The sequence below is a fragment of the Diorhabda sublineata genome, chromosome 7, assembly GCF_026230105.1.
Source record: "Diorhabda sublineata isolate icDioSubl1.1 chromosome 7, icDioSubl1.1, whole genome shotgun sequence".
In the NCBI taxonomy this organism is placed as follows: domain Eukaryota; kingdom Metazoa; phylum Arthropoda; class Insecta; order Coleoptera; family Chrysomelidae; genus Diorhabda; species Diorhabda sublineata.
The window spans coordinates 6875443-6902937 of NC_079480.1; the positions used below are offsets into that span (position 1 = coordinate 6875443).

The 27495-nt window shown below is 31.6% G+C and overlaps 1 protein-coding gene across 2 annotated transcripts in view; it reads right to left on the reverse strand.

Moving 5' to 3' along the window:
* Positions 1–27495, reverse strand: part of LOC130446598 (insulin receptor-like) — a 230940-nt gene that overhangs the window by 56036 nt on the left and 147409 nt on the right. For both annotated transcript variants that reach the window (XM_056782958.1, XM_056782959.1), the window contains one exon: positions 1851–2022. In XM_056782958.1, the coding sequence (XP_056638936.1) occupies positions 1851–2022 (172 nt within the window). The remainder of the gene's footprint in view (positions 1–1850; positions 2023–27495) is intronic.

Genomic DNA, 27495 nt, shown 5'->3' on the forward strand with positions numbered 1-27495 from the left:
TTACAGTAGTAAAAGTAATTTGAGTTTGATCGTTTCGTTTCAAACCGCTACTGCACAAATACTATAATAGTGACAGAAACGTGTTTTGGGACGTGCATAGACAAGATATCTAGATACCCAACTCACTACTCGTTTTTTACCCCACCCAACTAGGGTGCCCTCTAGACGGGCGGTCTTATTATTTAATAGCCAGACCTCGTATGACATAATGCTTAGTCCTGTTTTCTTCACTAACATGGTTTATTTTTATGAGTTTATTATTGCTTTTCTTTTTTCTATTTAAAACGTCTTTTGTACTGGCGGATTCAGACTCCGCGTGCGACCTTTCATGTCCTAGATGTAAAGAGGACTTGCGAAAGGTTAAGTTTTGAAAAAGCAAATAGGCCACGAAAATCTTTTAAGAAACATATTTTTCGATAAAGTGTGTTTCATGTCGCAAATATGAAAAAAATTATTGCAAAGAGTTGTCTAGGTCCATATACCAAATTTAGAAATAAGTTATCAACCAACTGAAATGTTGAATTTTGATTATAATAAGAAATTCACGCGTGTTACCAGTGTCCTAACACTAATTAATATTAATCAAATAAATAGCTGTAGCTATAATAACTTTTTGTCGTATAATTTGCTATAAAAAATCAACTTTACTGTAGAGAAAACTAGGTTTTGAAAATTTCCCACTAATTACTTTTTCAAAATCAAAATTATCTTGAAAATTAGGCCTTAACCCATTAAGGCCTAATATGCAGTGTCATTTGCAGGATGGCCCTGAAAGTACGTCCCTCTAGAGTCTAGAGGAACAAACTTGTATCTTCGGATTCTCACTCCAGCGCGATTCGCGAAAGCGAACACGTGTTTGTGGACGCTGCGAATTACCAACGTTAATATAAAAATAAATAATTTTTTCAAACTATCAATGTTAAGTAGCTTAGTTTGTTCATATATTAATATTTATATTTTTATTAGGTGTAAATAATATATTTTATTTGAGTACGATATACGTGAATGATAGAACGTTTTTGTTCACTCAATGGCCCCTCAGTGATCTATCGATTTATTCACTGTTGCTAAACTGCTAGAGGAAGCCGAAAATTTGGACTAGATTGTTCTCTAGTTCTTCCACACGGCACATACATAACACCCCTGAATATAAAGAATCAATTTATCAAGGAAGGAAAAACCAAGAAATTACCATAGAAAGTCGAGGTCCTTAGGCAATATGTTGTGCAAAAATTGCAATTTTCACAAACTATATCTTTTCATCATATTTCAATAACTTTTTTATCTCAATGAAATTGATAGATGAACTTACACAGATAAATTTCGGAGCAACAGAAACAGTAAGGGAAAACAAAACTATAAAAGGCATATTAGTTGACTCAATAATGATGAATCAGTGTTGAGTCCATGTAAAATATTTTCGGTCAGAAAACAAATGAATGTGTCGTAATTTTTATCAGACGTTATCGCATACAGAAACGCTTATTTTTAGAAGAAAAACGGCACCTGATTTAGAGTGGTTGAAAGGATGTTTTTCAGATAACATACATATCATGGAACCCACTTTGTACAATTTTGTTAAATACTCTCACAACACCATCTTTTCAATATGCCCTATGATACTACAGATTCATCTTATGTATTCATTAATTTTTGGAAAATTTGTGATCGATCTTCGCAAGCTTCAGTTTCTAGCTGCAGTTTATACATAATGGGTTTCAATCTGACGTAATGATGAATATCTGTTTTGGTCAGCACGGGGCAAAAGAATCTGACTTCTATAAAATTTGCTAAGGATCAAAGATCACAGGAACAGCTAAAAATTGATTGATTTTAGTAAACTAACTTACCATTGCATCTTTCAGGACATTCTTCGCACGTAACATTAGTTGTAGTCTTTGTGAAATTTACTGTATTCACTCCCAAATTTTGCCAATTAATTGTATTCACAAAACATACATTTGGACAATTATCGATTTTCACTGCTCCTCTTGCAATTGAAAGGAGATTTGTTGTTCCAATCTGAAAATGAAATTATTACTTTAATTTTCTTGTTTTATACATGTATGTTATAAATGTAATCGATAATTGCCGACTTTTACTATGGTCTCTAAAACTCAAGTGTTTTTAATGTTATATAAACATCATAAAACACACATATTTATTAATTTGTTGAGTTTCAACCAAGATCTCAAAAAGTTGAGTTTATACCCCTTGTAGATCCCAAAAATGATGGATTCAAATACCTTAGAGGTGTCTGTTCCCAGTTAAGTGATGCCAAATTGAAGGAAGGTATTTTTATTGGCCACAAATAAGAAAATTGCTGAACGATGACAACATAGAGCATGGAAGGCATTTGTTAATATAGTAAGGGGATTTTTGGGCAACAATATGGATCCAAGTTACAGATCCAAGAAAAGTTAGTTGATGAAGTTCTAGAGGCCTACAAATCCCTTGGTGCTCGAATGTCATTTCCTACATTCCCATCTGACATTTTTTTCCAAAGATTTGGAAGCTGTCAGTGATGAGCAGGGTGAAAGATTCCACCAAGATACGAGGATACATTGAAAAATTCTTAGCCTACTATAGAACCAAACAAAATTTCAATGTCAAAATATTGTATTACTCAGCTTTGCAATCTGCAACATGCATAGACCTTTCAAAAAAAATGTTTCTTCTTGCTCTACAAACCAGACCTCCACAGCTTTTATTACCTCCTCGTTGGAAGAAAATTTACGAACTTTTAAACTTTTTTTTCAGTTGAGGAAAGAGATGATAGTCGGACGGAGTCAAATATGGTGAATAAGGGGATTGTTCTAGTAATTCAAACCCCCAATCACGAATTTTTTTGAATGGTAACATGAGATTTCTAAGCAGGGGCGTTGTCTTGCAAAAACAAAACACCTTTGGACATCTTTCCGCGTGTGTTGTCTTTAATTTTTTCCCTTAGAGTGGTCAGTAGTATCGAATAGTAATCTACAGTTATTGTTCTGCACTTATCCAAAAAATCAATCATGATCACTCCATGGCAATCCCAAAAAACTGAAAGCAAGAACTTTTCCAGCAGATGTTTGGACACGAAACTTCTTAGGTCTTGGAGAACCAGAGTGTCGCCATTCCATCGATTGTTGCTTTGATTCTGGATCGTAGAAATGTACTCAACTCTCATCCATGGTAACAATTCGATTTAAGAAGTCTACATCGTTTTAAAATCGAGCACAGATCGAACGCGATACTTCTACCCTTGCACGCTTTTGGTTAACATTCAAAAATTTGGCGATCCATTTTGCAGCAATTTTTCTCTTGTCCAAATTGACGTGAAATATATGGCCAGAAACTGGACTTCCCGATCGGTCATCAACTACAATGGAAAATTTACCTCTTTTGAAGCTTGCAGTCCGATTTTTCACGGTCGCATACCAAGAACATTGATCACGAAGGGTATTACTGGTTTACTTTTTTGACGTCAAACTTTACACTGACACTTTTAATAAGTTATTGTTCGTTGCTATGGTAACGCAATATTTTGTTTATGCATGGAACTGGTCTAGGCTAACTAGATATCAATACATCCTCGTATTTGAACAACGAAAATGCGTTATCAAGGACGATGGGATTCGGCCATGATGGGTGATTACTGTTGGTTTTTAAAAAGAGTGCAACCTCTCATAAAGGGAAAAGCTAATTAATATTTAATTTTTTTAAAATTTTTATTTTTAATAGATGTGAGGCATGTTTATTAGATGTAAACTATAAATATTGTCCATGCATGAATATAGTGCTAAAAACCTTACGTGCTGCAATTATTTTTTTCATATTTTCGTGTTTGTATAGGTCTATTTTATCACAATATGCTATTCATTCTTGTGTTACTACAAAAAAGTTTGGAAGACTGGAACCTACAAAATAGGACAATAGCTTCCTTATTATCGTAATAACACTTTGGATCAACAGGTTATTGACCACTACAAACGCCTCGTCGGTCCTTATCCGGAATTAGCACTATACGACTTTTGGCTCTTCTCAGGACAACGTTAGGATAAGTGTATAACTAGTGAAATTAAGAACTTTGAAGGAAATTAATGCACATTCCATTCACTAATATGATTATAGACTAATGAAGACATATTTCAAAACTCAATATTGATTGGATAAATATTAAGAAACGTAATTCTATTCTTACGATAAATCCTTCTATCTCATTTACATATATTGAGCAGGACAACATAAATTCCATTCGAGTTATACAATCAATGTATTACTACGTTGAATTACTGACTTATTTGATGCCAATTATTACATTTACAATCATTTAATGTCTTAAATTGAAAACTTCTAATAAATCTTTTTCTACAATATTTACAACAATCGAAGTATACGGCTACAAATTATCTACAATGTATGTAATGAACTTTGACAAGGAACATATCTTAGTAGTTAAAAGTAATAAAAATAAACAGGAAAAGGTGTATATATCATCTGACATTGCGATAAACAAATTGAAGTTCAAGTTGAACATACATTGTTAGGGATTTTACATAATACTTATAGTATAGGTCACAGGAAACTATCACATTCTAATTGATTAGAGAATATTTCAGTATATTTCATTGTTACTGGAGAATTTTTCGTAATACCTACTTGCTTAAAGTATACATGCGGCTATTTTACTATTCCATTTTTATGTGTATCAATAACTAAGAGGCTATAAAATTATTGAAAAATGGAAAAACCCTAGGACATAACGTCTAAAGTGATTAAAAAGAGAGAACATCAAGAAACGGAAACAATTAGAAAACTATTCAATAGAATATGGGAAAAAGAGGAAATACCGAAGGATTGGGAAATGGGTCTAATATTAGCAAATTCTAAATGAAAGATTGAAAGAGAAAGTAGAACACATACTAACAGAAGCACAGAGTGGAAAGGACGCAGCACCCAAGACCAAATTTTTACATTAAAACATATAATCGAGAAGGAAACAGCTAACACACAAAATTCGTATCTTGCCGTTTTAGACCTAGAAAAAGCATTTGACATTGTACCTAGGACGCAGATAGGGGAAAGTCTATATAGAAGAAATGTAAACGAAAAGCTGATTAGAAAAATTAAAGCAATGTATAAAAGAACGAACAATTATATGATTAGTAAAAATATGAGTTCAGATACATTTTTGGTACACGAGGGAATGAAGCAAGGAGGTGGGCTAAGCTCAACACTATTTATTATATTTATGGACGATATCATCCAAGAGTGTAGCCAAAACATCGAAATATCATATGTCGGATACCACAATATGCAAAAAATACAAGTATGAGAATGCGAATTTGCCATCGTCATAATGGCAAACACAAGAAAAAACCTACAAAAGAATATGGAATGATTCGCTGAGGAATCATTGAATGAAGATCAACGTGAAAAAACCAAATGTGATGGCAATTACAGAAGATCATTAGAAACTAAACATATGTATAAATAAATCGGGGATAAAATAAGTAAATGATTACCAATATTTAGGGGTTAGGGCAGGCAGGAATTAGAAATTAATACAAGAATTGACAAAGCCATTAAATGTTATTATGCAATGAATAACAAATTTATCAACAGAAAGGAAATATGTAGGACAACAAAAATGAAAGGATTAATACTCACCATTGGATGCGAGGCAAGGGTCTTAAACGACAGACAGAAGAGGCGACGGAGATAAAATACGTGAAGGGGGTGAGTGAAAGGGATAACCAGGAAAGATCTTATTAGAAACCAGACAGTAAGAGCTGAGTTTAAAGTAGAAATCGTATTAAATTTTATAAAAAAAGAGGCGACTGAGTAGGAGGGGGCACTTACACAGAATTAAGAATACCAGAGTAGTGAAACAAGTATGGCAGGCAAGACCAGAGAACAAATGAAAAAGAGGGAGTCCAAAAATTACCTGGGACGAAACAATTGCGAAAATTTTTAAAGAGAGAAATCTGACGTGGAATGAAGCAAAAGAAAAAGCAAAAATAAAAAAGAATGATGGAAATTCGTACATGGAAAAGAGGAAAATACCTCCCAACACCATACTATATGGAAGAAGGGATTTTTATTATATATGTATATATACGAGATTTTAAATACATTTTGTGTCAAAAAATGATCAAAAATTGGAATTGGAACAGTTTTTTTATCATTCTCAAATTCAATCCAATAAAGTTGCCTCAAGATTACTTTTAATCCTACTTTTAGCCAAAATGTTACAATGAATAAAGTTCACATTATTATTATATAGAGAGAGTTTAGTTGGGTATTGTTTTGGTGGGATGAGGATGTGTGGGGGGTGAATAGAAACTTGTAATAAGTTTGTAGGGTCGCCACCCTTGTCCCCCGACCGCCATCTTGAGTAAAAGGGGTGCAAACATCTTTTTCGCGATATCTCTGAAACTATGCGTCTTACGAAAATTCGTAGAGACTTAATTTGTTGCAAATTGATTTGCCTACAAATTTGTAATTAAAGAAGAAATAAGTAAAAAGTTTTCATAGAAATTTCCTTTTTGCTCTATAACTTTTACATAAAAATTACCTCAGACCAATGTTGGGGATGATCTTTTGTTACAGCTCTCCAAAATTGAACGGGTTTGTCAATGCTCATGAGAATGAGTTATGTATAAATATCTTAGAACACAGAATTTTCTGTTCGGCCAAAATCCCCCGTTAGAAATAGTTATTAAAACACATCCCAACGAAACTATTAGCTATTCCTATATCAGGGACTACTCAAACAAACCACATTCTTTACAAAAATTCTCCTTATCCTAGCAAACTTTACCAACGATCACTCTCTCTTTTTTTACTACGAGTAGGTAGGGAGAGCCCGATGTTTTCTGTCCAAAGTTGAGACAGTGGGTTTAACTACGAAGTCATTATTGTGTGAAACATTGACGTGTTCAGTCCGTTTTCTTTTGAGTGAATTTTAAATTGCAATATTATGGCAGTCATTTTTTATTTAAAATGTCGTGTTTTTTGTGTGTAAGTGCTCAGAACTTTTGAAAATACTAAAATAAATTAAAAGGGTGTCATGATACGTTCAAGTATCGAATCAAGAAAGATTTAAAGTACAAGAACGTTGTGATATTTAAAGTCTGTGATGATGTACTCGTAAAAGATGATATAGATAGTTATATGTAATGTAATGTTTAATCATTGTATATCATTTTTATATGTAATAAATCTCATTCATCTGAGACTTCAATTTTTTCGTTTTATCTCACTGGAATTAATGAATAAAATCAAAACTCAGAATATATGTGGTAAAGAATGAGAAAATGTACGATAAGTTTTGAAAAAAATTATAGTAATGTTAGAATTGATTGAAAAAAAATTATCAATGTATTTGGAAAAGATATTTAGATAATTGAATATACATAGACACGGAACGTAATGAGATAGAACTCATTGATTCTTTGAACTAAGTCGACAGTTGTATGTGGGTAAATAAAAGGTGTCCACCAATTTTTTTCATTTATTTTAGAGGTTCTTATTTCAGAAAATCATAAACAAATCCGTGTATTAGATGGTTTAGGATAAATTATAAAAAAAATATTTTCAATGGGGGTCAACTCAGGGTAGCGAATAAATAGAGCTTGTCGACCCCCGACATTTCTATTCTACTCATCAAAAACTTTCGTTTGACATAAATTTCCTTGATGTATTTCATAAATTACAATTACCTAAAATAAAAACCGGATGTGCCGTCATAATTTTGCATGCGGGCAAAATCAAGCAACTTCAGGGACCTCTAGACCTATGGCTTTATTGTTTATACCCCAAAAAATGATTCTTATATCTGATCCATAGGACTTTTATACAGCCGGCTATCCGACTATCATGAATATTAGACATTTCATGACAGAAGTTTATGCAACTCGGAATTTTAATTATAAAATGAAAAACAAAAATAATTATTGCGTGTTAAATGTAGCCCTGCTATATAGAGCTCTGCTACATAGTGTAAACCTAGCTTTATCATTTTTCTTTTATAATATTGATTTATATTTTGAAAATATATACACAATATTTGAATAATCGAAAATAATAACAAAAATAGGAAAATATAAATGTATAAAATACGCTAGTGAGTGTTAATATGTTTATAGTTTAATAAAAACAAAACCAGTTTATATTTCGCCATCGAATATCGAGGAAGTTATTTTCATCTGCCAATTAATGAAATTTTTGGAACGTTATTAAAATATTCACCTTGACAGAGTGTAAACATGGCTATATGTCAAAGCACTTTAGGGTTAAAAATAAATATTAAAGTATTTCTAGAAATTACTGTTTAAAAATATTTGACACGTATTATAATATTAAAGATCAGGTGTTATATTGAATGCCAACGTGAATAACGTACAATAAGAAACAAGGAAGCGTTGAAACTTTGCCAGAATTTTGAAAAATTATCGTAAATTCTAATGTCACTATAATAAAGTTATTCTCGTAACACGGTCATTCGTTTCACGGTTGATAACCGCTTCGTGAAGTTTTTACACTGAGTGAAAAAATTTGGACTGTTATATAGGGTGCTCAGAAACTTTCATGCCAAACGGAAACTACAGAAACTATATATAACTCAATTCACTTCTCTCTAAAGTTTCTACTAAAGGCGGTTATTCACTACATAGTAATCGACTGATGTCACCCAAGTAATGAAAATAAAGTGTATAAACTACGTGAAATTTATTTTCCCTTAGTATTTACAATTCAAAATGTATGTATGTAGCAGCCATCATTATTCGTAATTGTAGTAAAAGTTATAAAATAGATCTATGAATTATTCAGATCTTTTGTATTATTAATAACTTGCCCGTTTTCATATATTTGAACCATTTCCAGAAATTCTCTTTTCAGTATATTTGATTTCGTTTCAAAAATCTTTGAATTATTTTAATCGAATGTCTGTTTTCCTGATTTTCCGTGGCAAGTTAATGCAGTTTTATTTCTTTTATCGTATCGATGACCTTTAAATATATTTTCTAAATAATGAGATGTCTGCCGGGTAATTATTTTCTTTAATTTAATAGTATCTTAATTTGGAATCTGATAGTTGGATAGATCTATCAGCCAAACTTATTATCACTGATTTTTTTCGTGTTAAAGGATGAGCTTGAGGATCAAGTTGGGTTTGTATACCAATCGGTTCTGATTGTTAATTTTATATAATATGACATCAAGAAAATTAATTATATTATTTTATTCTAATTCTATTGTAGATTGAATTTTTTTATAATAAGTTTGACTGATAGATCTATCTAACCATCGGATCCTGAATTTAGGTGCTTAGCTATTCAAAAAGCAAAAACTGCATTGAAAGAAAATAATTATCCGGAAAAAATGATAAATAACATAGGTATTCAAGAATATATACTATAAGCAATTAAGAAACAAAAGTTAAACCAAATATCAAAACATAAAACATTTATCCTTACAAAGACTTTCAAAACAATTATCGAATTATTTCCCTACACTGAAATCTAAAACAACCAAAAACGAAAGGAGTAATATTATATATCAAGTACCTTGTAATGATTGTGACGCTGTCTATATAGGCAGACATCTCAGTATTTAGGAAATAGACTAAAAGGTCATGAATACCATGAAAAAAAAAAAATAAAAATACATCAACAAACCACTAAATATCAAAGAAACATACAATTATAAAAATTCTTGAAACGGCATTAAATACATGGAAAAGAGAATTTTTAGAAATGATTCACATACATAATCATGAATTTCAATTGGTGATTTATTGATTGATATTTTGAGAAAGACTCAAAGTAGTCGAAAAGTTAATATTATATGTTTTTAAACGAAATTTTGATTGATAATTAGTTTTTTTTTGAGTCTGGTACTACTTGGCTAAACCGTACTTGCAAGCTGCGTCGTCAGCTTAAGCAATATTTATTAGGAAATTTAAGAGAATGATCCTGAGTCGATATGTTTTTGAAAAAACATACACAATTAACAATATAACAAAACTTATATTTAAGTCAAGCTGAGTTATATAATTTCGGTTTGGTTAATTTATGTAAAAAATATTGACACAACTTTAAATGTTTTGTCTACAGTTCTTTCACTTTGCTGAATTAGCAAAAACACTATTTAATATAATTACAGTGATGTCTATTAACTTCATCATTTAAAATGAAGGTACACTCTCCAGGAAAACAATTTTTGTACAATCGATATTGCTTATTCAATATTCCACAAAATTAATCACTAAATTGGTCGGACACTAATATTATTTTCTTAGGGTGCAATCTATGGTATTTAACAATAGGATTAATACAAGTTGTTGATACAACAGAAGCTCAAGATAATTGTTACAAGATGATAATGCCAGACCACATCGCACGTATACGGTACAAAACATACCAGAAGAATATCCAAATAATGAATTGGCCAGCAAATTCACCATACATGACTCCCATTGAACATGTGTGGGATTATATTGTTTGAACAATATTCAATCCAAAAAATTCTTTAGGACCTGACTGATACCGTTCAAGAATAGTGGGACATAATGGCTGACCATGTTATTAAAAACTTGATTCGCGGGATGCCGAGACGCGTTGGTTAATTGATTGCAAGAAAACGCAGTCATACAAACTATTGTTTTTTTATTACATTATATCTTTTTTCTCAAAATATTTTGCACGTTTTCCGTTTCTTGGGTTACTGTATATTCTTGGTAACGTAAATTTAATTTTTTTTGTTATTACACTAAAGTATAAGATTGAAAACATTTTATAGAATTAAAAATATGTTTTTATTAAATAACCAAGGACCAAGACCTTTACAGAATTGAGTATTTTCAACAGAATATTTCTAATTGTTTGACATATTCTACGATGTTACTTGGAGGTAAATTCAGACCTCCATAGTTTTTAGAATATGCTTTATGCTTTGAAAAAATGGCAATAATATGACCAAAGTATTGCTATTCGTACTTTAAAGATTTCTGTAGTCGTATGTAAAATAGAATCATGATAATTAGTTTCCATTACCAAAAGTTATATTAAGCAGACCTATATTGATATCTTTTACACAATTTACATCTTCAAACTCATTGGAATATTTCAAAATAAATATTTTTTTAAGGTACTACAAAAATTGTAAACCAGCTTGGCAAGAAACATAGGTCCAGGCTGGACAAACATTATCTAAAAAATTAAAGGGCATAAAATAAGTTTTGAATATGAAATAAAACAATTAAAAATTACAATTTTGATTATTCAGCTTTTCTTCATCGATATTTGTTTAAGTTGGGACATTTGATGATAATATTGGAGCCACATCCAAATATAAAGTACGGGACAGCGTTCTATTGCAGGTTCTTCCTGGAATTGTTTTTTTTTAAACTTTTAACTTGTAACTAAAATGTTCAGGTGTCATATTGGCATTAATATGAATGTTTACAACGTTGGCATCTAAAAATATTAATAACAGCTTTATCGTACCTTTAGATGATCATAGAAATCCAAAAATTCCAGAATTTCACTTTTTAAAACAACATTCTCTTTAGATAATGAAATAAAGATATGTTTGTCCATTCTATGGAAGAATATCCATTTAGATAGCACATGCGTGACATTCTATTGCCAGAGCAAACTTAAAGCACTGAGTGATTGTTTGGTTTAATCCAAAAAAGAATTTCTGTAGCCCCGGCAAATAAGGACAATCGGTATAATTATGCAGAGTTCTGTACGACGTGAGGTGGTGAAAAACCGGTTTATACATTTTACTCCGAGGCCTCTTCGAGAGATCGTAAAAGAGAAGCATCCTACATTTAAATGAGATAGGTACAACAAGAAGAAGATACTAGAATGACCCTCTTATTAATATTCGGTGGTTTAGTGTAGCATTTTCTTATGCGTTGGCAAAATAATCTATTCAAAGAATCAGTCGCTAATAATTCTTATATATATTAAACGCCTTTAGAAGCCAATTAGAATACAGGGTGTATCTATATTCGACCGACAACGCTCTACCTCAGAGAGATTTCAATAAATGATTCATTTTGATATAGAAATACGAACCCCAACCTAGTGTCTGAGATATAGGGCGTTCAAAATTTTAAATCAAAATAAAAAAATTGCCATAAATCAAGAACGCCTTTAAATTTTTTTTTCAAATATGGTGACCAATAGGCTACTTAATAAAATAATATTTTTAATTTTGTCTGATTACCTGATTACTTTCAGTTAAAAAATAATAACTTTTTATGGAGCTTAAATGAACGGTGTTTGCTTCTAAACAAAACATTTCACCAAATAAATTTAATGGAGCAATTTATACGCGCTTTGTAGAAGAAAAGTTGGATGAATTGTTGAAAAATGTACCGTTAAATATTAGACAATATATATGGTTTCAACACCCCGTAAGGATTCGTATTCCTGTATCAAAATGAATCATTTATTTATATTTCTCTATCGTAGAGCGTTGTCGGTCGAATATAAAAACACCCTGTATATTAAACGCCTTTAGAAGCCAATTAGAATACATCACTAGCGAGTGATAACGAATAGAAAACGGAGGTTATTTCTAATATTTAATTCATAATTATTTCACTCCAAAATATCTGCAGAATCCACATTTTAAAGCATAAATTTTGTATGGGGGTTCGTTCCCCTTCAAATGAAATATATAAATCTTAGTTTCTGAGTTTCTGTAGTTTTCATTGGAACACTGTGTATAGTACATTATACATATCAGACGCGTACAAATATAAAAATGAAATTTTTTTATTAGAGACAGAAACATAACATGCAAACTAAATTAACTAATGCAACAAACAGTTTCTAAATTCGTTTTGAAATTACTTCCAAATGGATTTGTTTGCCAAATGTTTTGAAATACAAATTTAATATTTGACTGGTGAATATGGATGTTCCTTTAGAAAGGTTCATAAGTTTTGATATTTAGATTATGACGAAAAGCTTTCTATTTACTGTCTAACTTCCATTCGAAGCTTCATACTTCATACAACCTACATAGCAATAAAGAAAACGAATATTGATAGAAAGAAGTTATATCATAAAAAATTATGAAGATAAAAGTTTGGAACTTTGGTTATACCAGTATACATGATAAAATAAATACAGGGTGATTGATTAGTGTGATAAAGTTCAGTAACTCCTTTGTCCTTTGAAATATTAATTTCAAAATGTGAGGGATTATAGTCATTATTAGTTTTCACATTTTAAAATAATTTACAGAATGCTTCGCCTTATAAAAATTACATTTTTTAAATGGAACATTTTATATATTATTGCTAACTTGGAATATGGGGTATTTAAACAGTGATAACTAATTTTCCAAAAAAATTATAACAGGTTCAATACGATGTAAGAGAAAATCAAGACTGTTGCGACCAAAGCATTCGAATAGTAGTAAAAATTAGGGAAAATTATTTATTTCGTCAATTTTCATCGAATCTGATACAGGGTGAATCAAAATATTGATACATTCTTTTCTCGTTGTTTTTTTCAAATGAACACTTAAAATCATTAGTTGAGATATTTTAATTTTTCTGTGCAAAATAATTATTATGTACCGATATCTAATCATTCAATAATTAATTGTGAGTTGGTTAAGATTTATTTATCGAAAATTAGATATTTCACTACAGATGAAATGATGAAAACTGCAATAATTCTTTTTCTGAAAGGCGGCAACCTATAAAACATTTGGGGGCGTTCAATCGTAGGGCTTTAGTTAATTATCGAACACATGAACGATTAAAAACTTCTGTGAAAAAAGAAAATTAATTTAAAGAAGAACTGAACTACTACAATGTGCAAAGAATCCGTGACAGAAACATAATGCATCCTTACTACATTTACTTGCATCAGGAATTAACTAGCATTTTGTAAGTGGGCGTTTAGAAATGTTAATCGATAGAAAGACATTTTCGACTATGTTCTATTTGGAGATGAAGTCACGTTTAATAAAAACAGTTGTGTTAACAGGTGAAACTTTCGTGTATGTATACGTTTCCTTCTTGTAAATGTTAAAATTTAAACTTTGTGACTACTACTATTTGTTATCATGTTGTCCATAACGATTACTGATTGTGGTGGAATTTTAAGTAAAAAAATAAGCTGTTCATTAAACCACTTTTCAAATAATTCTGATGTCATATGATAATCAGCTGCACAGTTTTCAATTTTTTTAGCAGATGATAATAAAGCATTAGGCACGAAGCCGTCTTTGCTTTCAGGGTGTACTATTATAATGCGTTTCCCTTTAGAACATGGCGCATTCAAACAGCAATTTTTTCTGTTGTCAAACAACCGAAATTTATTACATCGTGACTGTCAAACCTCGGTAGTCTTTTATCTGACGCAAATAATCTCGAACTCAGTTTTTTGTGTTTAAAAATCTTGAGTAGCTTTCGTCTTTTTTTTTTAACATGGGTTGGCCGACGACTGAAATAATTGTTTTTGTGTTCAGTACACTCAGTACACTTTTATTTATTACTCCCCACAACTTTAAGTCAATAGGGGGTGGGGGATGATTTTTAGATAATTTCTGTAAATTACCCTGTATTAACGTTTTCTAATTCAAGTTCAAATACTGTATGGGCAAAACGCCACCCGCACGTAAGTTGTCAATATAAAATTTAACGTACCAAAGCTGTTGATAAAAAACCTTGAAATTCTTATACAACCTAAGTTTGTATCATAATCGTGGGCGAACCTCAATTCACTTTATTATTCAATTTATTATATTCAAAACAATCTTATTATGATTTAAAACGTTCGGAATGGTTCTTAAAGTACCTAATTTATCTTGGTTGTAAAAATAGTGAGGAAAAAATAGAATATGAAACTATTAACAATAAATTGTCCAGAAGAAAAATACGAGTTTGATAAACAACTACATAAATAATAAACAGCCGTAGAAATGACGAGTGTTTATAGTAGTAGTCTTAAAATAACGAAAATTTCAACAATTCCAACGTTTGTCATTAATATAGCACCACAGCGTTGTTTCATAAAAGAGGACAGTACCTGGCAAACATTTTGAAAAAAACTATATTTTCAACGTTAACTTTATCTCCTTTTAGCTCCATACACTTTTTCCAATGATGTTCAATAAGTTCGATGCCCTTTTTATAATAATAATCGTCAAGCTCCTCCAAATAGCTCTTAACTGATGACATAATCTTTTTATTGTTGGAAAATATTTGACCACGGAGCCAGTTTTCGAAGTCTGGGAACAAAGGTAGCAATGAGGTAGCAATTCAAACTATAACTTATTAATTTTGGCTATTCCAAAAGAGGATGTGTGAGCTGGTGAATTGTCTTGATGAAACAACACTTTCTTCTTAGCCAAATGCGACGCAAAGAGTCTTTATAATAGTCGCCGTTAATAGTTTTTTTCTTTTTTTAGATATTCAATGAGAATTATCCTACGCGCACCAAAAATAAGCGACGCCATGACCTTGCCTTCAGAAGGAACGGTTTTTACCTTCATTGGAGTTGGTACTTCCTTTTCAATCTCATGTTTTGATTGTTCTTTTGTTTTAAGTGTGAAAATATGGACCCACGTTTCATCCATGAATATGAAGCGGCGAAAAAATTTGGTTTTATTTCTGTAGAACATCGATGGAAACATCTTCACGACGATGTTTTCTTCCATATTAAGAAAATGCGGCATCCATCTTACGCACAGCCTTCTCATGTGCAAATTTTCAGTTAATATGCGATGTACCGCACTTTTTAAAAAACCTAATATATCTGTTAGCTCGCCCACTTTCAATCGACGATCATCCATTACCGCTTTGAAGAGTTTCTTCAACATTCCTGGAGTCGTCACCTCATTTGGTCGACCACTGCGATAGGAGCAGTCTCAACAAGAGTAGAATCTGGTTCAGCTTTTATATTGGTTGTGCTGAAGCCAAATAAAACTATTGTATCACATGACGATGTCCAATTTTTTCCATGTTTACAAATTCACTGAAAACCTTCATTATTGATGGCTACAAAACAACGTAGCGTCTTCCAGCCTGAAACATCGGTTGTCTAAATTCTGTAGTTTGCTTTAACATTTGGTATATTAAAGCAAAAGCCTCGTTATTCCAATGACAAAAGGCTTACATTCGCTGTTTCCATCGTGAGGCAATGTTCTCGTTCAGAATGTTTAATTATTTAGGTTCGACAAAAGATTAAGTATTACGAGTAATTATAGTGAAATCATTGGGTTCACCATAATATTTTGTGTAAAACAATAATCCGTATCAACCAAAGCCAGAAAAACCTTCTTGCAGTTGTGAAAATCTTAACCTCCTTATTCTTACATGATTGCAATTTGGAAAATTACTACGATCATAAAATTTTATCGAATCGATTTGTAAACAGACTGCAACTTCTAAATTATTACTAACAAGTGTCTTTGACAATTTTTCGCATTTTACAGCTCCCATGAGAAATTCTATATGAAAGAAAATACAGCTGTTTTCGGTTACTAAATGTCCACAATTGAGATATTGGAAACAGATAACTTTTTTGTGACTGATTTGCAAAAATCAAATCTGGTTAGATTAAGAGATAGAGAGAGCAACAGAGAAAATGCATCCATTTTGATAGCTTTCTCACCAACAACTCAAGTACTAATAATTTCTCGAGTCAAATGAATATATGAGCCTCGTTGTAACAGAAGAAAGGTGATGAGATTTTCGAGAAAAAAAATTTTCTCTATCCTTCGGCAATATTCTGTCATCTAGTCACTGCCTGGATCATCAGCTAACTTCTTTCAGTGCTTCCAATATTATGTTTACCGCTTTTTTCTCCAGAGCTAGTTCTCCCAGGTTTTCTGTCACCGAGATTCACTGATGAAACGGTATTATGAAGTTATCATCAAGTATTGTAAACAATACTCGTACTTACATCATTGAAACCATTGATATCTTTGTACTTTATCACTTCAATGTAAATGGTAGATTTTCTTCAGGAACTATAGCCTTTCTCCGTGTTATATTTTTATTTGTTTTACTCATTCCTATTATATATAGTTTAAGATTGAGCATGTTTAGGAAATCTGATGGGTATTACACAGCATTATCAACTTGTAACACAGAATCTATAAATCGAAATTCCATGCATTCTCCATCAAATGAATTTAAACCTCTTTAAAGAAATCAAAAGGAAATTTCCAAAAACGGAGAAATTAGTTTTTAAATATTCACACGGGACCCATTTCTAAAAAAGAATCGCATTGATATCTGATTTCATGAAGAATTGCTAAATATATGGTAATAAGTAATAAAAATTTTTGTTCATCTCTTTGAACCCTTTCCAAGTAGAATTTTGAAAATCGCAGAAATTAGTTTTTAGGTATTTGTACGGAGAATGTTTTAGTGCAAAAACGAAGTCAATATCTCAATTAGCGGCCGAGAAAAATGAAAAAATCGAATTTGCAAACATACCCCTTTAAAATAGAAATTTCACAAAATCCTTTCTTAGCGCACCTCTACACACCGATACAAACATACCCTCAAAATTTAATGTCTCTATCTTTAATAGCCTTAAATGATCGTTGATAATTGAATGAATCAGTCAGTCAGTCAGTCAGGACAGCTTCTTTAAATATAGATGCTGCCATGAATTCGCAACCTGTAAAGGCGTGAAGGCGGGAAGACTTTGGCATAGTTTTATTCCTAACTTCAACGATAAATCGGTGCAATTAATGCAATTTACAGGTCGATTATTAGTATTTTTTGTTACTGAAGTAGCTAGCCAAATTTCTAATTCAATAATTTTCTGCATATTTCCTAACAAAATCATCAAAACGTCAGGATCAGAGGCTTTAATTAAAATTCTTGAGCCTGGTTCCGCTTTGGAAGCATGAAAAATAATCCGTGTATCTGTCTCTTCGTGGTAACATTCATAATTAATTTTTTTTACTCTCTTTAAAAGGCCTACAAACAGTTGTTATGTTGTATCCTCTCCTATCGCATGGGATGGTTGGTAGGGACTTCTCAGTCGCAACCGGTATTTAGGACTGATTTTTCGCAAACCTATATTGGTAATGAAATAAACTCTATTTTTATTTAAGTTTCATTCCTTAATTCCTTAGAATTTATTAATTTATTAAAAATATACTGGACTGAAATTTGCTAAAAAACCCATATGCAATCAATTTTTTGATATAATAAATTACATAAAAAATATGTGGTCCATTAACCAACTCGATGAAGGTCGTTTTATATATACTGTTAGTAAAACTTCACAATCAATGGAAAAGTCGGGAGATACTGCACCAAATAACTGCATACAACCAACATCTTTCTTTAATGATGAAGATTCATCTCAAGTTGTTTCTACGAAATTTCATAAAAAAAATATTATGAAAAGATAAGTTCGTATTAAATCATGCATACAACATTTATAACTATGATACCTTTATATATTTATAAATCAAGTATTTTCTAGGCAGTTATACAGGAAAGACAGATTCTATTTTGAAAGCGACTAATTCAAGGGCTTCTTCAAGCAATGAGAAAATACTTGCCTAGCATTTTATCGAGTGTTCTTGACTCTATCAACGGTGGTTCACGTTTAAGTTCTCGACCGAAATATGAATACAATAAAAGTTTTTATACCTAGAATATAAAGGAAATTTTATTCTGTAGCACAGGAATAGGAATAGGAACTTTTACTATCATCAAATATGTTGGCAATAAATTTTCGCTTCAGTAAGCATAAACGGAAAACAAAAGTATGTATATACCTAATAACGATTCGTTGACTTTTCCATGGGCAATGTTTATTTCTTATCAATTGACGTCGAGAATATTATTTCAAAGTCAAGGAAAAGACAGGGATTCGTCGTATAAAAAAGATTTTTGAAGGAAATCTTATGTAGTTCAGCTTTTATTTATACTTATAAAGAGTTATTTAATTTATTCAAAGTGGTTCGAAGTCAGCAATTTGCAGGTTCACGATAGTAATATAATAGAGCGCCCCGTCTGGAAACTGCCTTGAAAATGCACTTTCGTGCACATTAAATGGTTAGATGTAATTTAATTTAATTTAACGTAAAGTAAATAGAAGAGTTGTATGGTGTGTTGAAAGGCTATATTAAAACCTGATGAAAATCGACGATCAAGTCTGTTCTGTATCTCATAAGTCGATACAGAAGTTTTGTGAACAGGCCAATATCAATATGAATAAAAAAAGTACATGAGAGCCTGAGTAAAATTAGAATCAAGCTATTTGGCAGATTGAGTAAGCATGTAATAAAAGTAGTCATAAGAAAATAAACCATGTCTGCTTAAAAGTTGTCTTACGTCGGAATGAAAAGTACGTTTATGGAATAGAAATAACAAACCACGATAATTAAGTTCTCGACGAGAGTTTTCAGAAAGTTTAGAAAACTCTCTCATGGTAACCATTGCTTCTACACTACTTTTTTTTTCTGACTTGTGACATGAATTTAAAACTAACATGGTTTATTTTTTATCACTACCTCACTTCTTACTCAACCTGACTGTGACTTTTCTTTCCATAGTTCAATAGTAGTTTCATAGTTCCATAGTTCCATAGTTCCATAGTTCATAGTTTTTATTTTATCATATCATATCTTCTCCTTCATTTCCTCGTTTATTTCAACATTCATACGTTGTCTGTGCTCATTTTAATCTTTCTTTTTTAAGTACATCCACAATCAAGATTTATATACAAACAAGTCTTGGGAGATGGTATATCACCTTGTTTAATACAAATGATTGGTCTGAACATCAGAAAAATCAAGTGGAGAAAACAAATTAAATAATTGCGGCATTAATTATATACTAGATACAACATTTTTATTTGTAATTCATAATTTTTGTCACGATTTCACACAAAAGCCAAAGAAAGTTCAAATGTCAATTTAGGAAACTTCAGTAATGATAAAGTAGGAATGTCCAGTTACAAAAAACGTCTTCACTATATTAAAAATTTTTAGTTTCTACTTTGAAATTCTCATCAATTTATCTTCAATATATAATTATATAACATATAACTCCGATTAATTTTTTTATTAATCAATCTTATTCCACTGTCATTCATTAGTTGTTTCATGATTTTGATGTAAATTCAACACTTTTGTTGTCACATAATCATAAATTATTTTAAATTGTGATGTCAAGTATCTAATCCAGCAGTTTCCATGTTTTAGCTTCATATTTCTATAAGTGTAATTATTTGTTTACTTCAGCATTTCTTAACCTGGGAAACCCATATGGGCCGCCATAAATCAACGTGGGGAGTAACGACACGTCAAAATAAAATTTATAAAAGGAGCACAGCTTTTATAAATAAGAATCAAATATGAAGATAGAATGATATGAATGTTAAGCAATTTTATTTAATCAATCAATCATATCAACAATATATGGCCATCTAGTGTGTATATTTTCAATCGACCAATGACTTAGTCCAGTCATTTAAGTTAGTTCGCCTAGGAAAATCGAGATACCTAGCTAGTCGTTTAAACTTGTTCATTTGACATATTAGAACTCCTCTCAACACTCACATATTATTCGATGTGAGCAACTTTGAAAATCGGGGGTCAAATGTCAAAAAATTCGATTCGAATTGTCGTCAATTGTTTCTGAGATAGAGGGCATAGCGAGCGCGGCTAGAATCCCGTTTGTAATCCCGATCAAAATAATAATAATTTGGATGAACTTGCAGCAGCATTCTAAAAAGAGAAATGGCAGATAGAATTGTTAGTAACACCAACAATAATAGAAAAAAAATTTATTAAGCCCTAACACGTACCACTTTTCAATAGCTTAATTATCCCTGGTCATATTAGTAGTAAGGTAATTTTATAAAGGGGCGGTTAATATTGGTAAATTTTATGGCCGAAAAATACCTGAACTGTATTATTCAGAATAATAATCATGGAAATAACAAATAACTGATGAGTTTCATAGTAAGTGGATTTCATGTAATGTAACATAACATAAAAATTTTACGTGTTACAATTATTTTGTTCATATTTTTGTCTTTGTATAGGTCCATTCTATCACAATATGCTATTCATTCTTGTGTTACTACAAAAATTTTTTTTGTCGACCAGTGATCAGTATTGGGTTAGGGGTACTCAGAAACATTTAAAAATGGCATTTTGAAAAAATTCTTTTGTCACTAAATTATTTTATTTTCCAAAAGTAAAAATACAACATTATTACATCATGACTTAACTTCACTAATATTTGAAACAAAAAAATTAATGATTTTTGAAGTAATAATTGTTAATCTAGTTCCAACAGAAGCTTTTTACGGTCCCCATCAGTCATCAGTCAAAAAAAATAGTTTCATTAGTAGATAATCTAGTACCTGAGTACCTGATCGAAAGAAATTTATTTCTAGATTTTCTGAAAGAAAAAAGGAAAAAACCAATAGTTGATTATTGATAAAAAATCATATCAACGAAATTTACCCAGAGATTTTTGAGTTACAGTGGTCACTAGTTCAAAAAAGATAGTTTTGAGAAAAATTTATTTGAATTCTTACTTTTGATTTATCTACATTAATACGAATTATTCAATTACCAACACTGAGTCATCTATTCCTGAACCAGATAATAGTTCTTGAGCTGTTATGGATGCTTCCAACATATCTATTTTTTGTTGTCTATGTTGTTGTCTATACCTATTTAATAGGTTGGATTGTCAGATAGGATAGTTTTATAAAAAAGGAAACTTGCTGGACTGAGTAAGTAGTGTTAAAAGGAGAATATAAAGAAAAACTGAGATTTTTTCGCAGAAAAATAACTTTTCCTTGAAATAATTCACACTTTCGTTAAAACACCATGGTATAACAGCGCTTATGGTTGACTTTTTCGTCCATTGCTTGAGGTCAATAATTCTAGTCTTTTTCTGTTTTTTTCATTCGTATGAAATGTGTCTTGTTCAATCTTTCATTGCCATCTGTTCCTTCATTATTAATTGGCGTTTTTTAAAATTTATGAGGTGAATTTTCTCAGCGTTGATGATCATTATAATAATCTAATTTAGTTCAAATATGTCGATAAAGAATTTGAATCTATTGAGAATTTATTATTGAAACAACCTGTACCAAGAGCAAAATAATATTGTGTAACTTTTTCTTTTAAACTTGAAAAATAAAAATATTGCAACGCCGCTGGCATACTATATACACATACACACACTACAAACGATTATGTATAACTGTACAGGTCCTTGACATTTCCTCATAGCAAAAAATATATTATACTCGACAATAACAATCACTCATAGCAAGGTTTTTAGTTCAGTATACGAAATTAAAGCTGGCCACTCACGATACTGCGGCGTCGTTCGACAGAATCGAACGTCAAGAATCTTCGCTTTCAGTCATGTTAGTTAAAAATGCTTTAATTTTAATTTAGTTTATTTCGGAAACGTATAGAGTAATACAATGGGGAATTCCGTCCAGTTCGGCTCAATTTCGGTGTCTGCCATAGGTGTAGGTTTTGAAATAGTATTATTTGTAATATTAAAATCAAATTCAAGTAATTGCTCAAGAGAATTAGGAAAAGTATGTTTTCTGGGCTGAAGTGTCAATATCGAAATATTGTGTAGGGATTACTTACGTAGTAGATTATACGTTACGTTTTGCGTTTAACAGGCACCGTTTAACCTTCTATTTTTTCAGTGTTTGTGAATGGATAGCAATAGGCTGAACTCATATAACCCCAGCCCAGGTGGTACTACCCGTACTTGATAAAAAGAAAAAAATTTACAATGAAATCAATGCCAAACTATAAAAGTGGTTTAAATATTCTTTGGGTCATTATTCATACCTAATGAGGTTTTATTACTCTATATCTTATAAACTATAGCGTCTCTCACTCTATGCTTAAGCAAAAATAAAACTAAAACTAATTCGAACCGCAGATTTTGGTGCAAAGATTGGCTCAAGAAAAGGTGTTCACTGAATCACGTTAATTGGACTAATAACAGCTGCATCCAGATGAGATAGGTAACTCCTTTGTATGAAAAAAAAAGACACAAATATGCGCCAATCAATATTACCACATGAGCGGCTTTCAGCAAGTTTGAAGTAAAATTTGTGAAAATGCAATAATAGGTTTTATGAATGAAACCGATGTTCTTATAAATATGAGAAGTTTGGTTTAAATATTTTAGATTTCTGTCCACCGGAAGGAGCTATGAAGACTTAAAGTTTACCAGTATCATCTCCGCTCAATCATTGGGCAGAATAATACCCAAAACTTGTTATGCCATTTATACAGTTCTTCATCAGGAATATTTAGAGGTAGTTAAATAAATAAAAAATAATTACGTATACAAATACCACAGAAAAAGACTTCCTGCACTGTTTCGAACAATAGAAGATTTGCATGAAGCGGCCCGAGGATAGAAGAGGGTGATAATAAATGAATATACATAATAAAAGATTTTATATAACCAGCCTCGTTATTTAATAGCAACAACTCGTATTCAATAGCACCCTTACTCATGTTCATCCGTCTACGTATCTCATTTTTCGTTATACTGTCTCATCAATCATCAACTTCTACGCCAATATTCATTTCCACTGCTGAGATTTTGAAAAAAATTTGTAACCATTGTGGTGTATACTCTCTGTTTTATCTTTTTTGTATTTTGTGTATTCAATAGTATAGGCCAAAGGGTTTAGTTGTTTCATGCACCTTCATGTCTGTCCCAATCTATTTCTGTTTTCTCGTTTTGTTGTTGCTCTCTTCTTGATGATAAATCCTAGAGATTTTAATTCATCAATCTCTTTATTATCCAAGTTTTCTTTTACTTTTAAGATATTTACTCTCGAAATATCAATCGTAATATTTTCTGTTTAATAATTTCATAATAGCATGTTCAAATATTGAAGGTCAATTTGTCCAATTTCAAACATCAATTACTTTATTACTTCAAATGGAACATCTTTTATATTTTGGAATAGAACAACGATCAATTACGCAGCCTGGTAGGGTACAGATCAGGATAACCTGACAAGGACTTGATGAGGAAGTAACACAGATCAGTAATGAGGTCCTGATCAGATTTACCTTATATTGTCTTGATCAGAATTGCCTCAAAGATCCTTTTCAGGATTGCCTAATCAGATCCTTATGAGGATTACCTTTTAAGGTTGTGGTCAGGATTACAGTCCTCATCAGGATGACGTTGGACTGCTATAATGACGATTACCTAACATATTTTCCTTCTGGTTCATATGGGAGTAAGAGGTTCACACAAGCAAAAATTATTTTAAAGAATACTCTATCAATCATAGAAACTTATATCTACTAATAATGTGTCTATTAGAACTTCTGTAGTCTTTTATCTGAAGCAAAAAATCTTGTTGTCATCGAACTATCTTTGACAATTCGGTTATTGCCATCCGTTTATTCAGTTTTTGGTGTTTAAAACCACATGTTGACAAAACTTGACGCAATGTTTCTAAACTGGTATAATTGTATTCTGGATAATCTGCTACCTTTTGCTGCTTTACTTCTAAAGTTGTAACCCTATTCTCCTTATATAAATTATAAATTGTCCTACGTACAAAATCTTGAGTAGCTGTATCAACTAATTTAAGTTTTTCTTTACAATGTTTTTCGGTGAATGATTCACAGCAACAACCTTCGTGACTACTCAATAAATCGAAAATTTATTTACTCTAGTTCATTCAGCAATTTTCATTCTGATCGCATTATCAGATTGCTGAATATTTCTTGCTGTGTTTGTTTATCTAAATTTTTATTATTAAATTCCCACCTGTCTTCATTCTCACTACGCTATGCAATTTCATTGTCTTCATTCGCCCGTGGTCTATCATTTAAATAAATCTCACCAAGCCACGCCACTGGTTATCGCAGACTTTCTCGCAGGAATATTTCGAAGAAATTGTGTACATACGTCTTCGGCCAATAGAAACGCATTTATGTTTACGTTTCGATGTTTTCATTGGTAAACAGTGAAGATGATAAGTCAACGTAGACTGACGGTTTGTTAAATGTCTACTGAATTTTATACAGGGTGTAAACATTATTTTTCATTTCCTAATTTGGAATGAGTGGCGTGCGTATTCATGAAATATTGATTGTTCTTCGTAAAACTGTCTTCTGCAATTGATATTAGAGGAACTATAATTTGTCTGCTTTGATGACGATTGTATAGTTGTCGTTTTACAGTCTGTTTGAAACGGTATTGATCAACTGGACCATCTGATTGTGGAATACTCACAATTTCTCGCTCTTCCATCTGCTCGATATGGTTGTACTGGCAGCGTTTATTTCTCATCACCCATGAAATAGTTTTGCAGAAATTTTGAATCGGCATTAAAGAACCAATTTGATGATACCTAATTTTCTATAAAGGTAGATTTCAAAAATTTGATTCAAATTCAAAGAATCAGATGTTTCTTTTGTTTATATACATTTGGGACATCGTGTTTGGTTCAAAAATTTTAGATGGTAGTCGTAATTGATATATGGTTATGTCAAAAAATTTTGTATCTCATTTTTTAGTCATTATAAATCGAAATCTTTATATTGGTCTTAAAAATTACGAAGAAACATATAGCGAAATTGGGAAGGAAATCAATACAAAAAAAAATTCAATAATTTAATTCAAGTACCATTGCACGTAACGGATTATCAAAGTCGTCGGGACCTATCATCGTTTTCTGATCGTCAAAATAGTCGAGGAATGTACCCATTTGCGAAATTATAGGGTTATATCTTTTTGTTTCTTTTAACAAACACGCTAACATAGACGCCCGGTGAATATGACCGGTTTTTATACCGTGATTAGAATTTTAAAAAAACTTTTTTCACTAAACAACTTCCAAGTCACGCAATTATTAATTTTAGTATTTATATCAGACATTTTTCACATGCGGAGGGCCGTTGCCGCACTTTTACTTCTGTAGCTACAAATTAGTGTAGACCTAAAAAATCTAAATCCTCCGAGTAACGATATGTCTGTGAGGAAAAACATTGCACTTCACCAACCCTTGAAACTATAAATAAAATCCGGAAAAAAACTTGTTGCTGTAAGCTTGAAAGTCGATTTGGTTCATTTGATGAGAAGTTAAAAAAATTGACTCAATGAGTACAAGGATCTGACAGGTCAATCGAAAAATTGGTATTATGTAAATTAAAATTAACTTTATTCTGAAAAATTCATATTTATATGTTTGTCTGAGTAATTTATATAGTGAGCTTAGAAGTGCGAATGAGACAGGTAAATGGTAAAATTTGAAGATCTCATTAGATTTTTAGAAATTGGTGAAAATTTTAGAGGAACGTCAATAATGAATTTTAAAAGCACGAAAAAGTAATAAAAGTTGGTGATAAAGTTCATGAAATCCGTGGGAATCCTGATAAATTGCCATTCTGGGCGCCTGCAAGTGAACTTAGTGATCATAGATACTGCTATAGGTGAGATTATGTTGAACAGCTTAGAAGAAAATGTACCCTGGCAGTAATGGTAAAACAGAGTCACGTCTAAAACGTTTCTTGTAGGCTCCCTTCTGTCCAAGTTTCTGGTGAATTCTGGATTGCCCATAAGACGAATTGCTCTCTTCTGTATTGGCTCGAGCTTCTTCAAGATATGCCTGGGAACCTCAAGATATGCCTTGGAACCGAGCTCCAAATTTTCGAGCAATACTCCAAATATAATATGAACGAATCTGAGCCTTGTAAAGAGTTAGAAGTTGTTGTGGAGTGATAAGCTTTTTGGTCTTAAAGAGTTCTGCAAGTTTCAGTGAAGCGAATTTAGCCCCGAGGTAATGTAAGACATATGGCTCTTAACCTCAACATCCAACAAGAGAATTTGTGGTAATGGTAATATTTTATGTCCAGACAGGACCAAATCCTGAGCCGCAGTGTTCGCTTTCTTTGTAAAAACAGCAGCCTGGTTATTTGTTGCATTGAACTTAATCAGATAGCTTTTTCTCTTTACTCTATTAGTTCTATCCGTGCAATATGTGTTATACAGTTTGATTGGACCATCTTGGGTTTTTGAAACATTACCTTACACTTGGTCTATTTGATTTTTTTGCATGATATTCAACTCCACTGAAAAATAGTTGAGCTTCATGTTGTTTTCAATATAATTCGATTTATATTTGTTTGAAATTTTCCATTTGTGTCACCTTCACGTTACCTTGATCTCATCGCACATTTTTGTGCACTTTACATAAAACCATCGTTCAAAGGATATAAAAGCAAAGAAAATTTTGTTTTTCCATACTGCAAGTCGGGTGGTACTTTAAAGAAATATGATTATTTCGGGTTAAAAGTGCAAATTATCATGTTTTTTGTATACTCTCCATAGGACCGCTACGGTTTTAGTAGTAAACTTTTTATTTCAAATAAATTTTTCCTTAGATCCACACCCCATTTAAAGCACAAAAACATTTTTTGATGGGGCTCAACGTGTTATGCGATAGTGATTGTACCACCCAG